This window comes from Oncorhynchus mykiss, chromosome 20, assembly GCF_057628025.1.
Source record: "Oncorhynchus mykiss isolate SJ-2025 chromosome 20, ASM5762802v1, whole genome shotgun sequence".
Taxonomy (NCBI): Eukaryota; Metazoa; Chordata; class Actinopteri; order Salmoniformes; family Salmonidae; genus Oncorhynchus; species Oncorhynchus mykiss.
In genome coordinates, this window is record NC_143041.1 from 9,727,929 (window position 1) to 9,747,761 (window position 19,833).

The 19,833-nt window shown below is 41.7% G+C and overlaps 1 protein-coding gene across 5 annotated transcripts; it reads left to right on the forward strand.

The window, feature by feature from the left end:
* The first annotated feature begins 1,298 nt into the window (after nucleotides 1-1,298).
* LOC110499172 (leucine carboxyl methyltransferase 1) lies at nucleotides 1,299-11,661 on the forward strand. Of its 5 annotated transcripts, none has more exons than XM_036956009.2 (11): nucleotides 1,299-1,656; nucleotides 5,584-5,675; nucleotides 5,780-5,901; nucleotides 6,012-6,088; nucleotides 6,316-6,377; nucleotides 6,488-6,590; nucleotides 7,216-7,336; nucleotides 7,445-7,546; nucleotides 8,034-8,125; nucleotides 9,586-9,683; nucleotides 9,815-11,661. In XM_036956009.2, exons 1-11 carry the CDS (start codon nucleotides 1,514-1,516, stop codon nucleotides 9,835-9,837), a joined length of 1,035 nt encoding a protein of 344 aa, XP_036811904.2. In that variant the 5' UTR covers nucleotides 1,299-1,513; the 3' UTR covers nucleotides 9,838-11,661. The 5 variants fall into 5 exon arrangements, with proteins under 5 accessions (XP_036811904.2, XP_090068011.1, XP_021431807.1 ...); XM_090211885.1 differs by having other exon boundaries at nucleotides 1,305-1,487; XM_021576132.3 differs by having other exon boundaries at nucleotides 1,307-5,263.
* The last annotated feature ends 8,172 nt before the right edge of the window (nucleotides 11,662-19,833 follow it).

The following is a 19,833-nucleotide window of genomic DNA, read 5'->3' on the forward strand; positions in this document are numbered from 1 at the left end:
ATTAGAATGATGAAGATACGGACAAGGGAACGTATGTAATGTAACTGTTTAAAGCGGGGAGGGCTGAAGCAACAATAGAGAGAGAAAGAAGAGGTAGGCTAATAACATTAGGGGAAATATATATGCATCAGCCTACTAATTATACAAAAATGAAATAAAATTCGCTAGCCTATACTTGTAACTTTGTAGGTTCTCTTTTGCTTTATCATGGTTTGAACTATGTGCGTAATTCCAGTCCATACATTACTGTAAAATACAGTACAGTAACACAGTTCACACTCAAAAAGATTAGCCTACTGATTCATGTATTTACCCAAGAGAGCATATAGCTAGTTACATCTATGGGCTTTCATGTTTTTCTGTCGTGCGTAATGCGCAGTAGCCTATATCATATAGGCTATGTATTGGATAACAGCACAATCATTTGGCCTTTTTTGGGCTTGGGCTCATTAACATTAAATGTTGTTCATGTAGGGCTAGTAAAATGTATTTAATATATGGCTCATCAGGCTCAGGTAGTATCAGGTTTGAATTTTCATGCTGATCAAAGCTTTAATCAAATCCAGACATATTTAAATACTTTATAATGCTTTTGAATGGCACTTCCTGTTTTGGCGGGAAATAGTGGGTTACCCGGGAGAAAAGTTCAGCCCTATTTATTCTCGGGATGAAACATTTCGAAAATATCCCGGGAAAATATTCAGCCCTAATGAACATGTGGTGTCATCTGATTCCTCAGGAAAAATGTAAAACAATTCCATTCATTAAAATAATCTTGAAGGAGAGAAAAGAAGATAAGAAAAACAGAGGAGAGAGACAGGTTTTACTGATAAAGTAGCCATGGCCACGGGGAGTATGGATCATTTATTAGTATGGCTGCCATTCTTTATTGATCCAATTCCATTTGGATTGGCACCACTTGCATAGCCTGGCTGACGCAAATCATGAGTTAGGTGTCAACCAGATTTACACTTGCCCTCGAGGCCGAGCTCACCAAGCTTGGCATTACACTAAATGTCATTATTACATGCACAAAACTAGATGTCTTTAATTGAAGTCAACATGATCAAAACCCCTGTCAAATGTTATTTCTATAACTGACCCATACTTAATACCATAGAGATAAAATATACGTGTAACATCATAACAATCCCAATGAAATTTGATGCATCTAAAATGACAATCCCAGATCTGTTGAGAGGTTATCTGATGTCATTATAATGCATTTAATTTATTGGTTGTGGCGGCTAGAGAGTAGGACAATGAAAACGTTAGAAAATGAATACAGCGTTGCATTGTGGGACACATACACCGGAGCCCAAGTTCCGATGAAGCAAGACGGTGGATGGTGGTTGGAAGAGCGCGCTTGTTTGAAATGGAAAATGCTTTGCGGTAGCTTTTGATAGAGAAGAACATCAAGACGAGGCGGCTGCTTTACAAGTGGGATGTACTGTTGAGCGCTACATCCCGAGGGGTTTGTGCTGATTGTACGGAGATTGTGACAACTGGTTAAATGGCGTCCCTTCAGAAGGCAAAAACAAGATGCATGTCAGGAGAAGTACAGTATTATCATAAGGAGATGTTTACTTGGAATACGGAGAAGGAATGGAGGGAAAAGGAGAGGCAGAGGAGGTCTGAGAGGGAGGGAGGAAGAGGGTGAGCTTGAGTTGGTTAAAAATGTCTGGAAAAAGGGAGATGGTTTGTTAAAGAAGAATGGTAGAACGTGTAAGCAGAGTGAGCTGAAGACAGGGTGAGAAATGGAAGTGAATGAGGTTGAAATGTGAATTGTTTTGCTCTCAAGAAAAGGGCGCCATTGAAAGGAGTGAATACTGGGGTAGCAGTAAATGTCAAAGTTGACCAACTGAAGGGGAAGATGCTCGCCGTTTGGTGCGACGCAGACATGGTGGCGTGAGTGGTGAAACAGAAGTGTCATTGTCTGTTCTTTTGGGTTTTGATGTTAAGTCTTTGCCCAACAAAGTGATGATAGGATATATGTTATCCTGTACGAGCTTTTGTGCCGAATAAATTACGTTGTTAGCGGTGCCAAGCTTATGGGCATGTGGCAGCAGTGTGTAGGAGGGAGGTCCCTAGGTGTGAGAAGTGTACAGAAGTGCATGAGACAAAGGAATGTGTAGCATTGGGGAAAGTATTGGTATGTGTTAATTGTAGGGGTGCCCATGGGGCTGGAGATCAGAAATGTCCCATGTGAAAGAGGCAGGTTAAGGTTTCCAGGGTTAGAGGAGTGAAGAAGTTGTCATATACTGAGGCAGTGAAGAAAGTAGAGGAAGATGGGTCAAGGGGGAGGGATCCTGAGAGGAGTGTTGTGAGTAGTAGATCTGTGCCAGTACAGAGAGATAGGCCAACAAGTGATATATGTTTCAGTAAGATTGGATTTTTAGCATTGATAGCAATGGTTATCAACTGTACTGCAGGGATGGAACGTAAGTCTCAGAAAATTGAGGTTGTGGTGGCAGCTGCAGGGAGGTATTTGGGTGTGTGAGACTTGACATCAGAAGAGTTAAATTAAATCAAATCAAATACATTTGTATTTGTCACATGCGCCTAATACAAAAGGTAGACCTTACAGTGAAATGCTTACTTACAAGCCCTTAACCAACAATGCAGTTTTAAGAAAATACCCTGCAAAAATAATAAGTAACAAATACTTAAAGAGAAGCAGTAAATAACAATAGTAGGGCTATATACTGGGGGTACCAGTACAGAGTCAATGTGCAGGGACACCGGTGTCGAGGTAATTGAGGTAGTGTGTACATGTAGGTAGAGTTATTAAAGTGACTATGCATAGATAATAACCGAGAGCAGCATCAGCATAGAAAGGGGGGGTACAAACAGTCTGGGTAGCCATTTGATTAGATGTTCAGGAGTCTTATGGCTTGGGGGTAGAAGCTGTTTAGAAGCCTCTTGAACCTTGACTTGGTGCTCCAATACCACTTGCCGTGCGGTACCAAGGGAACAGTCTATGACTAGGGTGGCTGGAGTCTTTGACAAGTTTTAGGGCCTTCTTCTGACACTGCCTGGTATAGAGGTCCTGGGTGGCAAGAAGCTTGGCCCCAGTGATGTACTGGGCCGTACGCACTACCCTCTGTGGTGCCTTGCGGTCGGAGGCCGAGCAGTTGCCATACCAGTCAGTGATGCAACCCGTCAGGATGCTCTCGATGGTGCAGCTGTAAAACCTTTTGAGGATCTGAGGACCCATGCCAAATCTTTTCAGTCTCCTGAGGGGAATAGGTTTTGTCATGCCCTCTTCACCACTGTCTTGGTGTGCTTGGACCATGTTAGTTTGTTGTCGAAGGAACTTGAAGCTCTCAACCTGCTCCACTACAGCCCCGTCGATGAGAATGGGGGTGTGCTCGGTCCTCCTTTTCCTGTAGTCCACAATCATCTCCTCTGTCTTGATCACGTTGAGGGAGAGGTTGTTGTCCTTGCACCACACAGTCAGGTCTCTGACAACCTCCCTATAGGCTGTCTCATTGTTGTCGGTGACCAGGCCTAGCACTGTTGTGTCATCGGCAAACTTAGTGATGGTGTTGGAGTTTATGCCTGGCCGTGCAGTCATGAGTGAACAGGGAGTACAGGAGGGGACTGAGCACGCACCCCTGAGGATCAGGATCCTGTGTTGAGGATCAGCGTGGCGGATGTGTTGCTACCTGCCCTTACCACCTGGGGGCGGCCCGTTAGGAAGTCCAGGATCCAGTTGCAGAGGAAGGTGTTTAGTCCCAGGGTCCTTAGCTTAGCGCTGAGATTGGTGTTGAACTCTGAGCTGTAGTCAATGAATAGCATTCTAACATGGGTGTTCCTTTTATCTTGGTGTGAAAGGGCAGTGTGGAGTGCAATAGAAATTGCATCATCTGTTGGGGTGGTATGCAATTTTGGCGTGGGTGTAGGGTTTCTGGGATAATGGAGTTGGTGTGAGTCATGACCAGCCTTTCAAAACATTTCATGGCTGCAGACGTGAGTGCTATGGGTTGTAGTCGTTTAGGCAGGTTACCTTAGTGTTCTTGGGCACAAGTGAGCATAAAGTTATTTGGCTCATCTGGTAGGCTCGTGTCACTGGGCAGCTCTTGGCTGTGCTTCTCTTTGTAGTCTAATAGGAGCCGGTGTAGTACAATTCGATCTTAGTCCTGTATTGACGCTTTGCCTGTTTGATAGTTCGTCGGAGGGCATAGCGGGATTTCTTATAAACTTCCGGGTAAGAGTCCCGCTCCTTGAAAGCGGCAGCTCTACCCTTTAGCTCAGTGCGAGTGCTTAATGTAATCCATGGCTTCTGGTTAGGGTATGTACGTACAGTCATTGTGGGGACGACGTCATCGATGCACTTATTGATGAAGCCAGTTACTGATGTGGTGTAGTCCTCAGTGCCATCGGAGAAGTCCAGGAACCTATTCATGTCTGTGCTAGCCAAACATTCCTGTAGCTTAGCATCTGCTTCATCTGACCACTTTTTTTGTAGACCAAGTCACTTGTGCTTCCTGCTTTCATTTTTAGCTTGAATCAGGAATCAGGACTATAGTATTATGGTCAGATTTGGAGGGCCCTCCAAATGGAGGGCAAGGGAAAGCTTTGGGGGGTGTTAAGTGGTGGTGTCTCATTTCAGGTTGTTGGCCTGAAGTAGGACTAAATATATTTAAATAGTGGATTAGGGTGGTGTTATTTTTTATTATTTGTGTGTGTGTAGTGTTAGATGGTAGGGTATTTGTTTATTTATTTATTTTCAAGCAAGGTATAAGGGAGTTGTACTCCAGTCTAGTAGGTGGCGGTAATGCAACATTTATAGGATGCCAACCGCTCTTAAACCTCATCGAAGAAGAACACATACATTGTAGGTACCGGATGTTGAAGCCTGGCAAGCTCCTTCAGCTGAGCAGTGGTATCTAAATAATGCCAATTTAACAGAATTTCTTGCATATGTTATGTGACGGTAGTTAAATTATTTAACTGCTTCTTATATCAATTCGTCCATCTACTATAGAGTTTCACCAACCGGCTGGTCAAGTTGTTTTGCCTGGCTTCAAAGCTACGGTCAAAGTTATACAGTGTTAGCAACTAGCTAACGTTAGCCACATTGGAACAGCTGATGCATTTGGTGTTGCAGAGAATACCGTTTTCTTTTTAAATATCAACAACAGGGACTTTTGTATGAGGTGTGAAACTGTTAGATGGCTGCCCGACAACCCTTCACAGATTTAGACACTGCCGACGAAGCAGTGAGGTCGACTTGTGACGATGCAACGACATGCAAAAGGTAGCTAGCTAGCTAGATTCATAACATGTACAAGCTGCTGCTTAGCTAGGTGATCAGAATTGCAACATGGTTGCTGTGCGTTTGCAACACGTCAATTGCCTCCCCCAGTTGTAGCCACCTGCTTACCAGCAACATGAAAAGTGTATCTATTGAACCACATAGTGGTGGCATAAATAATCAGCTTGCCATTAGTATTTATTCAGATTTTACCCAGTAAATGACACAACCATATTCAATAAGACTTATTTCATAAATGGGAGTGTAGTATTTTTTTATACTGCGTTTGAACATGCAATACTTACCATTTGTTTGATTTTCAGATATGCAACCAGTAAAGGCTACTGGACGGACCCCTATGTCCAGTATTTTGTGAGGTCGGTAGGGGAACGAAAAGCTCCAGAAATTAACCGAGGCAAGTGAATGTTGGCCAGAGACAAAAACACATTCATAAAAAAATTTGGCGTGAAGAAGGCTTGCTTAATACTGTATTACTAAATCTTTGTTGTCCTCTGTTAGGTTACTATGCCCGCGTGCAGGGAATGAACCACCTCCTGGATGCCTTCCTCAGGAAAACAAAGTGTGACTGTCAGATAGTGAACCTGGGGGCAGGGCTGGACACCACTTTCTGGAGGCTAAAGGTACAGTCTAATAATCCCATTAAAGAAATGCATTCATCTTAGAGTACAATTCATGCTTGGTCTTGGTTTTTACTTGCATTGTCTTTCATTTGTCATTTGTATGTTTTTAGGATGAAAACCTCATGCCTAGAAAATACTTTGAAGTTGACTTTCCAATGATTGCTGCCAGGAAAATACACAACATAAAGTAAGACGTTCTACTTTTTCTCTTTAGAATAATTCATATAAATCAGTTTTGGGTTTAATTTGTTTTGATGGTCTCAGTAATGTCAGAAATTGACCTGTAGAGGGAAGCAGAGCCTGTCTATAAACACTTTTGGAAATAGTCTGTCCAGCTACACTTGTATTGTGCTAATCTGTTAAAAATAAACACAATTTAGTGTGTAGTTATAATGTTGTGAACCTTCTCTTCAGGACAAAACCACCACTGTCAAAACCTCTCATTGAGACCCACTCCACAGACTCACTATTACTAGGTAATGAAGTAAAAGACATTGGCTGATACAAATCAACATAATACTTGTATGTAGTTGTCTCTTATGGTAACATTTCACCTAGTCATTTGTATTGTCTGTGTCTGTTTCAGATGGCCACAGCCTAGACTCAGACAGGTACTGCATCATCGGTGCTGACCTCAGGGACATCCCAGGCCTAGATGACAAACTGAAGAAGTTCCACCTCAACCCAGAGTCAGTGAAAATAACATTATATTGAATATGTTTGGCCTAGAATTCACTGTTGCACTATTTTTATTTAATTTTGTTGGACAGCTTTGCAAGAGTCTAGACATTTTTGAGGTAGCAGTATCCAACCGTATCAGTGGATCACCAGTTTTGCTGTAGCGCTGCAGTAGGATGTTTGGCAGTCTATTGATGTCTTGGGCTGACAGTGTTCTTTCCCTGTACCTAACTCGTATTTATGGTCTTGGCCAGACGTGGCTGAGTGTTTGGCAGTCAGTTCCTGATGACAACGATCATACACTTGGGTGCTCTTTGATTTTCCATCCTTCCCACCTGCGCTTTCAAAGAGACCCATCTCCTTTGATCTCAGCCTATGAGACTTGGAAAAGCCGCCATAGCCACTGGCCCAGTGTCAACCAAGGGTTCTGCTTTTCTGAGAGCTTATTGTTTTAGTGCATATATTAACTTCTTCCTGTGAGGTCTGGTCTACCAGCCAAGCCTCAATGACGTTAGAAAACGTTTTGTCTGCCACTTGTGCCAAAGGCTCTGTGGATGTGGTGTTTTATGTCACAGATTCAGAACTGATTAGGAATCCTCTGGCTTTTTCTAACTTGGGGATGTTTTGTTCTCCTAGGTTGCCTACGTTGTTCCTGTCAGAGTGTGTGCTGGTCTACATGACTCCAGATCAGTCATCCAAGCTGGTGAACTGGGCCTCAGTCACCTTCCACACAGCCATGTTTGTCAACTATGAGCAGGTAAAGGATGAACAAGATCAGACTCTGAACTATGGCGAGATAGAATGCCTCTGCTGATTCCATCTATATTGCTGAGAGTCTCTGCTAATTATTTCTCTCTCTTTCTAGGTGAACATGCTGGATCGTTTTGGCCAGGTGATGATTGAGAATCTTCAGCGTCGTCAGTGTAATCTGGCTGGAGTGGAGGTGTGTCAGTCACTGGAAACGCAGGTACAGCACCCTCAACCGTACAGCAACTTTACAACAACACTTTAAAACACCTTTGTATTAGATCAGAAGTGACGTTACAGAATTAGCTAAATAAATCTGAAGGCAGCAGTGACTATGGAGCACAGTTAGATAAGGTTCACTTTGTGACGCAAACACGGTGTATACACGCTGAGTGGGTGTGATTAGAAGACTACAATTCTGTATTTACAGCAGCTGTGTCAGTCTCCAGATCTCTGTCTGTGGTACCAAACTTAAGGTCTCAGGGCCGAAGACTTATGAGGTCACTTGGTCAAGAGTTTCGCTTCCTTTTGATAGTTTCACAGTCATAATGACTTAAATCCTTTGCTTGTAAATATTCTGTATTGAAACTTGATCAAATGTCACCCCAAACATATATATGTACTCAATCATAACAATTAAACAACAAATCCCAAGTGTTGATTTTGTGCAAGACATGTCCTGAATTAAAACATGCTTGCATTTGTAGAAGGAGCGCTTCCTAAAGACGGGCTGGGAGAATGCAGATGCTCTGGACATGATGACTGTGTACAGTGTTATACCTCAGGACGACGTGGCAAGGTAAGACACTTAAGTGTTAATGCTAGAGAAGCCAGTGTTTTGGAGGATATATTGGCACGGGTGTTGACAGTCGACGGCCTGCAAACCGTGCCGGTATATCCTCCAAACACTGGCTTCAAGGGCATTATTCCTTTTATACAACATATTCAAATAATGATATTTTCAATCAAAATGTTATTTTGATAAATTGATTCATACAATTTCATCCTTCCACAAGAATCACTTTTATAATGTTTACATATTTTGCATTACTCATCTCGTGTGTATATACTGTATTCTATTCTACTGTATTTTAGTCTGCCGCTCCCACATTACTCATCCAAATATTTATATATTCTTAATTCCATTCCTTTAGATTTGTGTGTATTGTGAAATTGTTAGATATTACTGCAGTGTTGGAGCTAGAAACAAGCATTTTGCTACAACCGCAATAACATCTGCTAAACATGTGTATGTGACCAATAAAATTGTATTTTATTTATATAGTCCCGAAACAAATATAGGGTTGCAACCCAATCTGACTGGTCGTTCGTTCTATTGGTTCGGTTGCCAGAGACGCGGCCCAGTCGTTCAGTCTTTTCGTTCTGTATCTACAGACACGACCCAGTCGTTCGTTCTAAATGTTCCATTGCTATACCTGCTGGCAACTTTCTTATCCCTTGCTGGTTAACTTAGTCACGTCCAACAGTGCAGACAGAATAACAACAGTAGCTGCATTTGTTAAAGCTGTTTTCTAGTGACATTTATTTGGATACATCCATAACAATGAGCTAATGAGGCACGATTTTACCTGGCATAGAAAATGTGCTCTCTTGTCAGGACACTGTTCAGAGGACACAGCTGACACAACTTCAAACTGAAGCAGGAAAGACTACAAACTAGCTGCACTTCGTTTCATTTGACCTTTTTTCGATTGTATATTCTTTGTATATATATCCATAAAATGATGCCAGCTGATTGCTTTAGACTGGCTGAGAAACACTGCCTGCCTCTCTCGTCCCGACCCCTACACATTCATTACTATGGGACAGTGGGGAATCTAAATTAGAACATTTCGGAGAGACCGACAGCAAGGTTTATACAAATCTCCGCTGTTGAAAACTAAATGTTAGTCTGAAAGAAATGTGAGATAATGTGTACGTTTTTATAGTGGAGATCAAGTTTCTAACTTCCCTGGCTGGGCTGATGAGACAGTCAATTGTGCAGTCAGATGGAACAGAGTAGATAGGCATTTTAACGTCAAAGATTTAGCCGGTGGTAACTTGTGGAATAGACACTGGCTGGAATGCGCTTTTAACCAATCAGCATTCAGGATTAGACCCACCTGTTGTATGAAGTCTTTTCAATACATTAGGCATCATGTTATTTCTCCGTTGTCAGTTTCACATGGTTTAGCTCAAGTTTTTAATTAAAAAAAATGTCAACTCTTTATTTAGTTTCTCCATCTTTTTTTAATACAGAATAGAGCGTCTGGAATTTCTGGATGAGAAGGAACTTCTGCAGCAGCTCCTCCAACATTACAGTATCTGCTGGGCCACCAAGGACAAGCTCAAGCTAGGTACATATGGGTTAGAGTACTGCCACAAAGTTTATTTTTAAGTCTTTACATTTGGACACAGAACGTTGTTTTTAATTTATATCACTGTTCTTTATAAGATCACCAATGACACTATCGTCTGCTTGTTCCAGGACTCTCACAAGTTGCTTTCTGAACCTGGACTGTGGACCGACTGTCTTAAGCCTGTTTCTCTGTGATCAACACCACCATGTAAGGAAGAAGGAACCCGTTAACATCAGACTCCAGTCCTGTCTGTCTTTGCTTCAAATAAAGTCTGGGAAACTTCTGGCATCAGCAGAATTCTACTTAATGTGTTTCCTTTGCATCCCATAAGTGCACCCACGGCCTCCCAGCATGTTTTTGGGAAAGAAAATAGAAGTTTGTGCTGGAAGTGTGATATGAATGACAAGACTTTGGAAAGGGCAGTATCCCTAGACTTCATTTCATTGTTTCTAATGTACCTTCAGACCACATTGAGAAGGTTTGCTGGATGTTGGAGAAAGTACAAGCCAGGTACGTACCGGTCAAGTTTTTAATGTGCCATTGTGTATGTATTATTAAAACTCTAAAAATGTATTGCCAAGACCGATAGTGTCTTACGAATAGAAATGTAAAGTTAATACATTGAATGCACTTAAAGATTTATTTGATTCAATTAGGAAATTGCTGGATTTAAGGTAGCAATAGATACATTTGCATGTAACAAGGATTCTAGTCAAAGAAATAGGAGTGGCATTTTCAATCAGAGCAAACTCATTTCAAGTTCTTGCAGGTGATACAACAGTACCAATGACACGACAATGCAGGTCTAGAGGTTGAATAAAGCTGTTAATATTTGTGTTTGAAAACCTGACCTCCATTTCATTACCTATGGTCAACAGACTGCATTAGATGCCATGAAAGTCGATGTCATTTCCACATTGAATAGTTTGTCACCCTCTGAGACCCTTATGTCCTTCTGGTCAGATCCTGTGTTTTACAGAGAAACATTAACCCAATATGACCTTGTGTACAGTGTGGTATGGATACAGATAGCAGCACTAGAGCACTGAAGACAGTGATAGAAGAGAGATGTTTATAACACATATACAGTGTCTAGTTAGTCTTCACACCCCTTGCACAGTCTTCACATTTTGCTGCCTTAAAACTTAACCCCAAAAATTTATTAAATTACTTTTTTCCCTACCTATGTACTCAACCCTACAAATTATAGAACATTTTCCAAATGACTTGTAAATAAATAAAAAGTAGTGTGACATACAGTGGGGTTTGAACATTTGTACACCCTTCATAGAGATGAGCAATAATCACTGCATCAAATATTTCAAATATTGAGCTTTATTGAATGCTCATAATATTGGGGAATTGTTTTATACTAATATAATTGCTCAGAGAAAGAGATTTTGTTTAACGAGTTATATCTTTTTTTCCTCAGGTAGGGGGTTCAAAATGATTGACACCCCTAAAGAGTCTTATAAAGTAGTTATAGTTCAGTATTTGGTCCCATATTCCTATCACACAACGACTACAAGTTTGTGACTCTATAAACTTGGATGCATTTGCAGTTAGTTATGGTTTTTCATCTTTCAACATTTATTAAAAAAATATATTACTTGAGCAATTGTATTAATATTACATCATATAATTTCACAAATTTGTTATCATACAATATCTCAGTATTTGAATTATTTATTTTATTGAGTGATTATTGCTCATCTTTATCAAGGGTGTTAATAATTTCGAACCCCACTATATTCATTGTTTTTGTCAAAATTGCTCAAGCTCAGCAAATTTTGTTGGTCATTGAAGGACAGCAATATTAAAATCTTGTCTTTGATTCGCACACCGATTTATGTCAGGACAGAGACTGGAACATTCAGGAACACCACCTATTGGAAAGCCATCTGGTGTGTCTTTGGCATTCAACTTTGTGTAATTGTCCTGCAAAAATAAATTCAGGAGGCATGGTTTCTTTAAACATTTTATCTGGGCTTTGCTACTTTCATATTTATTTTGATCTTGACAAACTCCACAGTCCCTGCCAATGGCAAACATACCCATAACATGATGCTGCCATCACAATACAGGAATATGGTTGTACATGGTTGTTGTACATGGTCTCTGACAACAACAACAAAATGTCCCTCTGGTGCCAGAGTCATGAATTAGCCACAACTGTCATTGGCAGGATACTGCCTGCGGCTGACGTTGGTGACTCACCACTCAGGCAATCAAAGTATTTTAAATTGTAAGGCAAAGGCTACCACGGTGGAGCAGTAGCGGAGCCCATTAAGGATCCGTAGGCAGGGGCAGGCTGGGCCCAGAGAGGAGGTCAGGAAGTTTCCCAGGTGCAAGGGACAGAGGGTATTTTAGTGCAGGAGGAGGGCAGCCACCCAGAGGAAACAGCAGGCCCCCTGGGTCAGGAAACAACTAAACCAACTAAAGGCAGAGAGTGCAGACCTAGTGGGGCAGAGAACCTGGCGGAGCAGCGGACTAGGGGCTGAGTAAAGCTGGAGACAGCGAAACTAGAATGGCTGAAGGGTGGGAGCCTACTGTCGTGCTGAAAACTTTTGTCCTAACAGGAAAACTCTCTGGGCTAGGAGAGTGGGAAAACTCTGGGCCTACTTGGAGAAAGTGGAAGCTCAAACACTAGGGTGACAGCTGTGATTAGGATCCCGATTACTGAATTTTTTTATTCTGTTAAGTGAGTGTGGAAGAGGTGAAAAAAATATTGACAAGCCACCTGGGTCAATGACAATGACAAGCCACCTGGGTCTGACAACTTGGACAGAAAATTACTGAGGATAATAGCGGACGATATTACCATCCTATTTGCCATATCTTCAATTTAAGCTTACTAGAAAGTGTGTGCCCTTGGGGCTGGAGGGAAGAAAAAGTAATTCCGCTTCCTAAGAATAGTAAAGCCCACTTTACTGGTTCAAATAGCCGACAATAAGCCTGTTACCAACCCTTAGTAAACAAACAAATTGACAACAGACTTTTAGCACGCTTATAGGGAAGGACATTCAACATGCACAGCACTTACACAAATGACTGATGATTGGCTGAGAGAAATTGATGGGGGGCTGTTTTGTTAGACTTCAGTGCAGCTTTTGACATTATCGGTCATGATCTGTTGTTGGGAAAATGTATGTGTTTTGGCTTTACATCTCCTGCTATATTGTGGATGAAGAGCTACGTGTCTATCAGAACAGAGGGTGTTATTTAATGGAAGCCTCCAACATAATCCAGGTAGAATCAGGAATTCCCCAGGGCAGTTTTTTTCAATCTTTACTAACGACATGTCTTTGAGTAAAGCCAGTGTCTATGTAAGCCGATGACCCAACACTATACACGTCAGCTATTACCAGGGTTGGGTAGGTTACTTTCTAAATGTAATCCGTTACAGTTACTAGTTACCTGTCCAGAATTGTAATCAGTAACATAACTTTTGGATTACACAAACTTGGTAACGTAATCTGAGTACATTCAGTTACTTTTAAATTACTTTCCCCTTAAGAGGCATTAGAAGAAGACAAAAATGTATGTTACCAATTGAATGACATCTGTTGCAGGATAAATCAATGTTAAAGTTCACATAACTGGCCATATATGGATGTAAAATGTTAATTTATGGATTGGTTATGTAGGCTTCTTCTAACCTATCGCTTTCTACTCCATATAATATGACTAAATTATATCTTTACATTAAAAACCAAAGTCTATCAGAATTCCAGTCATTCCAATAAAATGTTATACACCTTGATCTTCAAGACCAGGACTTGGAAATATGGAAGTATAGATTAGCCAAATTGTTTTACCTGAGCATAACCCCAAAACTATGGACTTATTAGCCAGTCCTACTCTGTTGTTTATGATTTTGTTGTCATAGAGGATTTATAAACGTATGGAATCACGTGGTAACCAAAAATATATTTTATATTTGAGATTCTTCAAAGCCACCTGCTGCAATGATGACAGCTTTGCACACTTTTGGCATTCTCTCAAACAGCATCACGAGGTAGACACCTGGAATGCATTTCAATTAACAGGTGTGCCTTGTAAAAGTTAATTTTTAATTTGTGGAATTTCTTATCTTCTTAATACGTTTGAGCCAGTCAGTTGTGTTGTGACAAGGTAGGGGTGGTAAAAGACCAAGTCCATATTTGTATTTATTTAACTAGGCAAGTCAGTTAAGAACAAATTCTTATTTACAATGACAGCCTACCAAAAGGCCTTTTGGTAGGGGGCTGGGATTAAATATAAAATATAAATATAGGACAAAACATACATCACGACAAGAGAGACAACACAACACTACATAAAGAGAGACCTAAAGACAACAACATATCAAGCCAGCAACACATGACAACACAGTATAGTAGCAACACAACATGACAACAACATGGTAGCAACACAACATGGTAGCAGCACAAAACATGGTACAAACATTATTAGGCACAGACAACAGCACAAAGGGCAAGAAGTTAGGGACAACAATACATCACGCAAAGCAGCCACAACTGTCAGTAAGAGTGTCCATGATCGAGTCTTTGAATGAAGAGATTGAGATAAAACTGTCCAGTTTATGTGTTTGTTGCAGCTCATTCCAGTCGTTAGCTGTAGTGAACTGAAAAGCCAAGCGACTCAGGAATGTGTGTGCTTTGGGGACCTTTAACAGGATGTGACTGGCAGAACGGGTGTTGTATGTGGAGGATGAGGGCTACAGTAGATATCTCAGATAGGGGGGAGTGAGGCCTAAGAGGGTTTTATAAATTAGCATCAACCAGTGGGTCTTGCGACAGTATACAGAGATGACCAGTTTACAGAGGAGTATACTGTAGAGTGCAGTGAGGAGTCCTATAAGGAGCATTAGTTGCAAATCTAATGGCTAAATGGTAAGGAATATCTAGCCGCTCGAGCACACCCTTACCTGCTAAACTATAAATGATGTCTCCGTAATTTAGTATGGGTAGGATGGTCATCTGAATCAGGGTTAGTTTGGTAGCTGGGTTGAAAGAGGAGTGATTACGATAGAGGAAACCAAGTCTAGATTTAACTTTAGCCTGCAGCTTTGATATGTGCTAAGAGAAGGACAGTGTACTGTCTGGCCATACTCCCAAGTACTTGTATGAGGTGACTACCTCAAGCTCTAAACACTCAGAGGTAGTAATCACACCTGTGGGGAGAGAGGCATTCTTTTTACCAAACCACATGTCCTTTGTTTTGGAGGTGTTCAGAACAAGGTTAAGGGTAGAGAAAGCTTGTTGCAGAGCATTTAACACAAAATCCGGGGAGGCCAGCTGAGTATAAGGCTGTATCATCTGCATATAAATGGATGAGAGAGCTTCCTACTGCCTGAGCTGTGTTGTTGATGTAAATCGAGAAGAGCGTGAGGCCTAGGATTGAGTCTTGGGATACTCCCTTGGTGACAGGCAGTGGCCTGTCAGAGACACCCCTCAGAGACACCAATACTCCTTAGCCGGCCCACAAGAATGGAACGGTCTTCCATATCAAAAGCTTTGGCCAAGTCAATAAAAGTAGCAGCACAACATTGCTTAGAGTAAAGGGCAATGGTGACATCATTGTGGACCTTTAAGGTTGCATTAACACATCCATAACCTGAGCGGAAACCAGATTGCATACCAGAGAGAATACTAATCGACATTAAGAAAGCCAGTCAGTTGATTTTTTTTTTCTCCAACACTTTTGATAATCAGGGCAAAATAGAAATAGGCCTATAATAATTAGTATCAGCTTTATCCCCCCCTTTAAATAAAGGACGAATCGTGCCTGCCTTCTATGCAATGGGAACCTCCCCAGAAATGAGAGAGGTTAAAAAAGGTTGGAGATAGGCTTGCCGATTATAGGGGCAGTAACCTTAAAGAAGAAAGGGTCTAAACCATCTGACCCAGATGTTTTTTGGGGGTCAAGTTTCAGGAGCTCCTTTAGCACCTCGGACTCAGCGACCGCCTGCAGGGAGAAATTTTGTAGCGGGGCAGGGGAAAAAAGAGGGAGGAGCATTGGAGCTAGTTGCATTAGAAGGGGTGGGAGATGAGGAAATGTTGGACTGGTAAGGAGGCATGGCGGAGTGAAATAGGAATCCTGACTTAATGAAGTGGTGATTAAAGAGCTCAGCCATCTGCTTCTTGTCAGTAACAACCAAACCATCAACTTTAAGGGACATGGGCAGCTGTGAAGAGGAGGGTTTATTCTCAAGGTCTTCAACCACTTTCCAGAACTTCTTGGGGTTAGACCCACAGAGAGAGAACTGCTCCTTAAAGTAACTAACTTTGTCCTTTCGGATAGCCTGAGTGCACTTATTTTTCCTTTGCCTGAACGAGAGCCAGTCAGCCTGAGTATGTGTGTGCCGAGCCTTTCGCCAAATGGAATTCTTGAGGTGGAGTAACTTGGCAAGATCACGGTTGAACCAGGGGCTGAACCTGTCTTTAATTCTCATTTTCTTTATGAGGGCGTGTTTGTTAACAATACCACTGAAAATATCAAAAAAGAAGGTCCACGAGTCTTCGACAGAGGGGATCAAGCTGATTCTATACCATTTTACAGAGGCCAGTTCATGAAGGAAGGCTTGCTCATTCAAGTTTTTTAGCAAGCGCCTATGACAAATCAGTAGTCGTTTCACTGAGCAGCCATTACGAAAACAGGCTGTAAAACAGTGATCACTAAGGTCATTACAGAAAACCCCAGACTGATACCTATCAAGATTATTTGTGAGGATAACATCAAGAAGAGTAGCCTTTTCTGAGTGTTAGGGAGTCCCATTGCTTTAGGACTTGGTCAGGTGGTTTAAGCATGTCCCAGTTTAGGTCACCTAGCAGGACAAATTCAGACTTAGTGTAAAGGGGCCAGGAGAAAGCTTAGGGCAGGTTGAGTAGAGGCTGGTGGTGATGGAGGACGATAGCACCCAGCAACAGTCAACAAAGAGCTATTTGAAAGTTTAATACTTAAAACCAGCCAATCAAATTGTTTGAGGACAGACTTGGTGGAGACAACCGAGCACTGAAGGTGATCCTTGGTAAAGATTGCCACTCCCCCAAGATCTGTCTTGCTGAAAAAGGTTATAACCAGAAAGGTTAACATCAGTATTCAAAACACTCTTCCTTAATCATGTCTCAGTAATGACCAACACATCTGAATTTGAGCTGTGAACCCACACTTTCAATTTATCAATTTTAGGAAATAAGCTTCTAGTGTTAATGTGCAGAAAACCAAGCATTTTACGAGAGCAGAAATCAGTGAAGCAGATATCAGAGCACAAGTCAGAATTGTGGCTAACAACAGTAGATGGGCCAGGGTGCACATGCACATTTCCAGATATCATCAACAGTAATACAATGAAGGCACGGCATAGGACAGTGAGTGCTCTGCAGTGCTGATTTATGACATCTGAATGTGCATCAGATGGCAACAAGATCATATTGTACAGCAATTTCATCAGGTAACATGAATACAAAGCCGGCGAGAGGTGGTTAGAATGGGATGGGAGGCCAAAAGACTGTGCAACGAATAGAGTCCCAAGTGTGGGAACAAGCATAGTCTGTCCCACGTTTGGGAAAAGAAAGTTTGTAGTCAACAAAGCATGCAGGAGTCATGAGGCAAATATCGAAATAGCAAAAATGCAGACCGGTGGAAATCTGCCCTTTGATCTGATGAGTCCAAATGTGCGATTTTTGCTTCCTGGTCTTTGTGAGACGCAGAGTAGGTGAAGGGATGATCTCTGCATGAGTGGTTCCCACCATGAAGCACCGAGGAGGAGGTGTAATGGTGTGGGGTTGGTTTGCTGGTGACACTGTCTGTGATTTATTTAGAATTCAAGGCACACATAACCAGCATGGCTACCGAAGCATTCTGCGACATGCCATCCCATCTGGTTTGTGCTTAGTGGGACAACCATTTTTTTTCCAACAGGACAATGACCCAACACACCTCCAGGCTGTGTAAGGGCTATTTGACAAAGGAGAGTGATGGAGTGCTGCATCAGATGACCTGGCCCCCACAATCACCCGACCTCAACCCAATTGAGATGGTTTAGGATGAGTTGGACCGCAGAGTGAAGGAAAAGCAGCCTGCTACATTCAGATATTATAAATGTTTAATTTTGTCAGAAAGTCATTTTTAGTTAAAGCGTACTGTTAGCTACTGTAGCTAGCTAATCTCAGCTGGCTGACTTGCTAGCTAACGTTGTGTATGATCTGTGTAGTAATATTATTTGTATCTCAGAGCCATTTGTACACAAGTTATAGCCTAATGTTAGCTAGCTAGCTAAAAAATTGAACCTGGTTGCAGGACAGTAACGTTATGAGTTGGGATTATGGCTCATTGTTTAGCTAGTTATCCAGCTAGCTACATGTCTAAACAAACTATGCAAGTAACCATTGCCCTGTAACATTTACACTTTCTGTAGCACTCACACCTTCTGTATCACTCACAACCATAAGCTTATTTCAGTTTGGAGAAGAGGTTGAGTTTGTCATATTAGTAACAGTTGGCAGCTCAGGGCTCACAACATAACGGATTTTGGACACAGATGAAATGATAGGACTTGTGCACAACTGAATACTTATAGTAGCATACTGTGACATGGTTTCATAGCCATGGGAAAATGTTGTGGGGGTTGTGATTTCTTTCATTGACGAGGGTCTGCTAATACAGGACTAGAACAGGCCCAGTGCACTACTTTTGTATACTTGTACTCACACACTCCCACAGGTCTGCTTTCCACATCACACACACTCCTGATTCAATGTTAGTTAAATACAGTGAGGAAATGATTCGTATTCCAGCAGTCCTGTCTGTTCACCCTGAGCCAGTGGCACAGCGCTGAAGGTACATTAAGGGGATACTCTGAGCACTCAGGATACGGTTACACTAAAACACACCAGGATTATCTGGGTATGACAACTTGGATGTCTCTCTATACTAACTTCACTGTCATTCAAAAGATGCCAATTGGAAAGAAGTACAGAGTAGCTTAGCCTTGCAGATCTTTTCTAGAATTAGAGCTAGGCCCTATGAACATTGTTTCTCCCCATAGAATTAGAGTTTGTAGAACGGATGGACATTCCAATTCAACGCTATGTTCCATTCCACAATCCACATGTGGCATTCTAGGTGACTTTTGATCCTTAGACCAGAGCAGAGCAAGATTCCCCAGTCTGAGGTATTATCTTTGCTGTGTCTCAAAACTCTGCAATTGCTTCCTTTCCAAGTCACCTTTTCTCCATCAGCACTGAAAGGACTGGATAGGTTTCCAACTTGTTCTTTCACCTATCATTATGTTCTGCCAGATCAGAGATCATGGCAGTAGGAACATGAAGCTAGTTAAAACCATTAGAGCCACAACCGTTGCGTGTTGTGCAATGTGTATCATCTCTGGTCATGTGTTCACTCAGAGAAGCCAAGGAGACCTTCCGTACCATCCTGTGCTGGGCTCTCCCCTAGCCCATAGCTAAAAGTTATATTCATACTCCCACGCAGTACCCCTCACACTTCAGCCCCACGTAATGATAACAGGCCAGGGCCCGGTTTCCCAATAGAGATGGAATTTAGGTGTTTTAAGGATGCATCTTTCCTACAATGGCCGAAGATGTAACATGCGTTTCCCAAAACACCATGCAGCGAGAAAGGTAGCTACAGTGCCTTGTGAAAGTATTCGGCCCCCTTGAACTTTGCGACCTTTTGCCACATTTCAGGCTTCAAACATAAAGATATAAAACTGTATTTTTTTGTGAAGAATCAACAACAAGTGGGACACAATCATGAAGTGGAACGACATTTATTGGATATTTCAAACTTTTTTAACAAATCAAAAACTGAAAAATTGGGCGTGCAAAATTATTCAGCCCCTTTACTTTCAGTGCAGCAAACTCTCTCCAGAAGTTCAGTGAGGATCTCTGAATGATCCAATGTTGACCTAAATGACTAATGATGATAAATACAATCCACCTGTGTGTAATCAAGTCTCCGTATAAATGCACCTGCACTATGATAGTCTCAGAGGTCCGTCAAAAGCGCAGAGAGCATCATGAAGAACAAGGAGCACACCAGGCAGGTCCGAGATACTGTTGTGAAGAAGTTTAAAGCCGGATTTGGATACAAAAATATTTCCCAAGCTTTAAACATCCCAAGG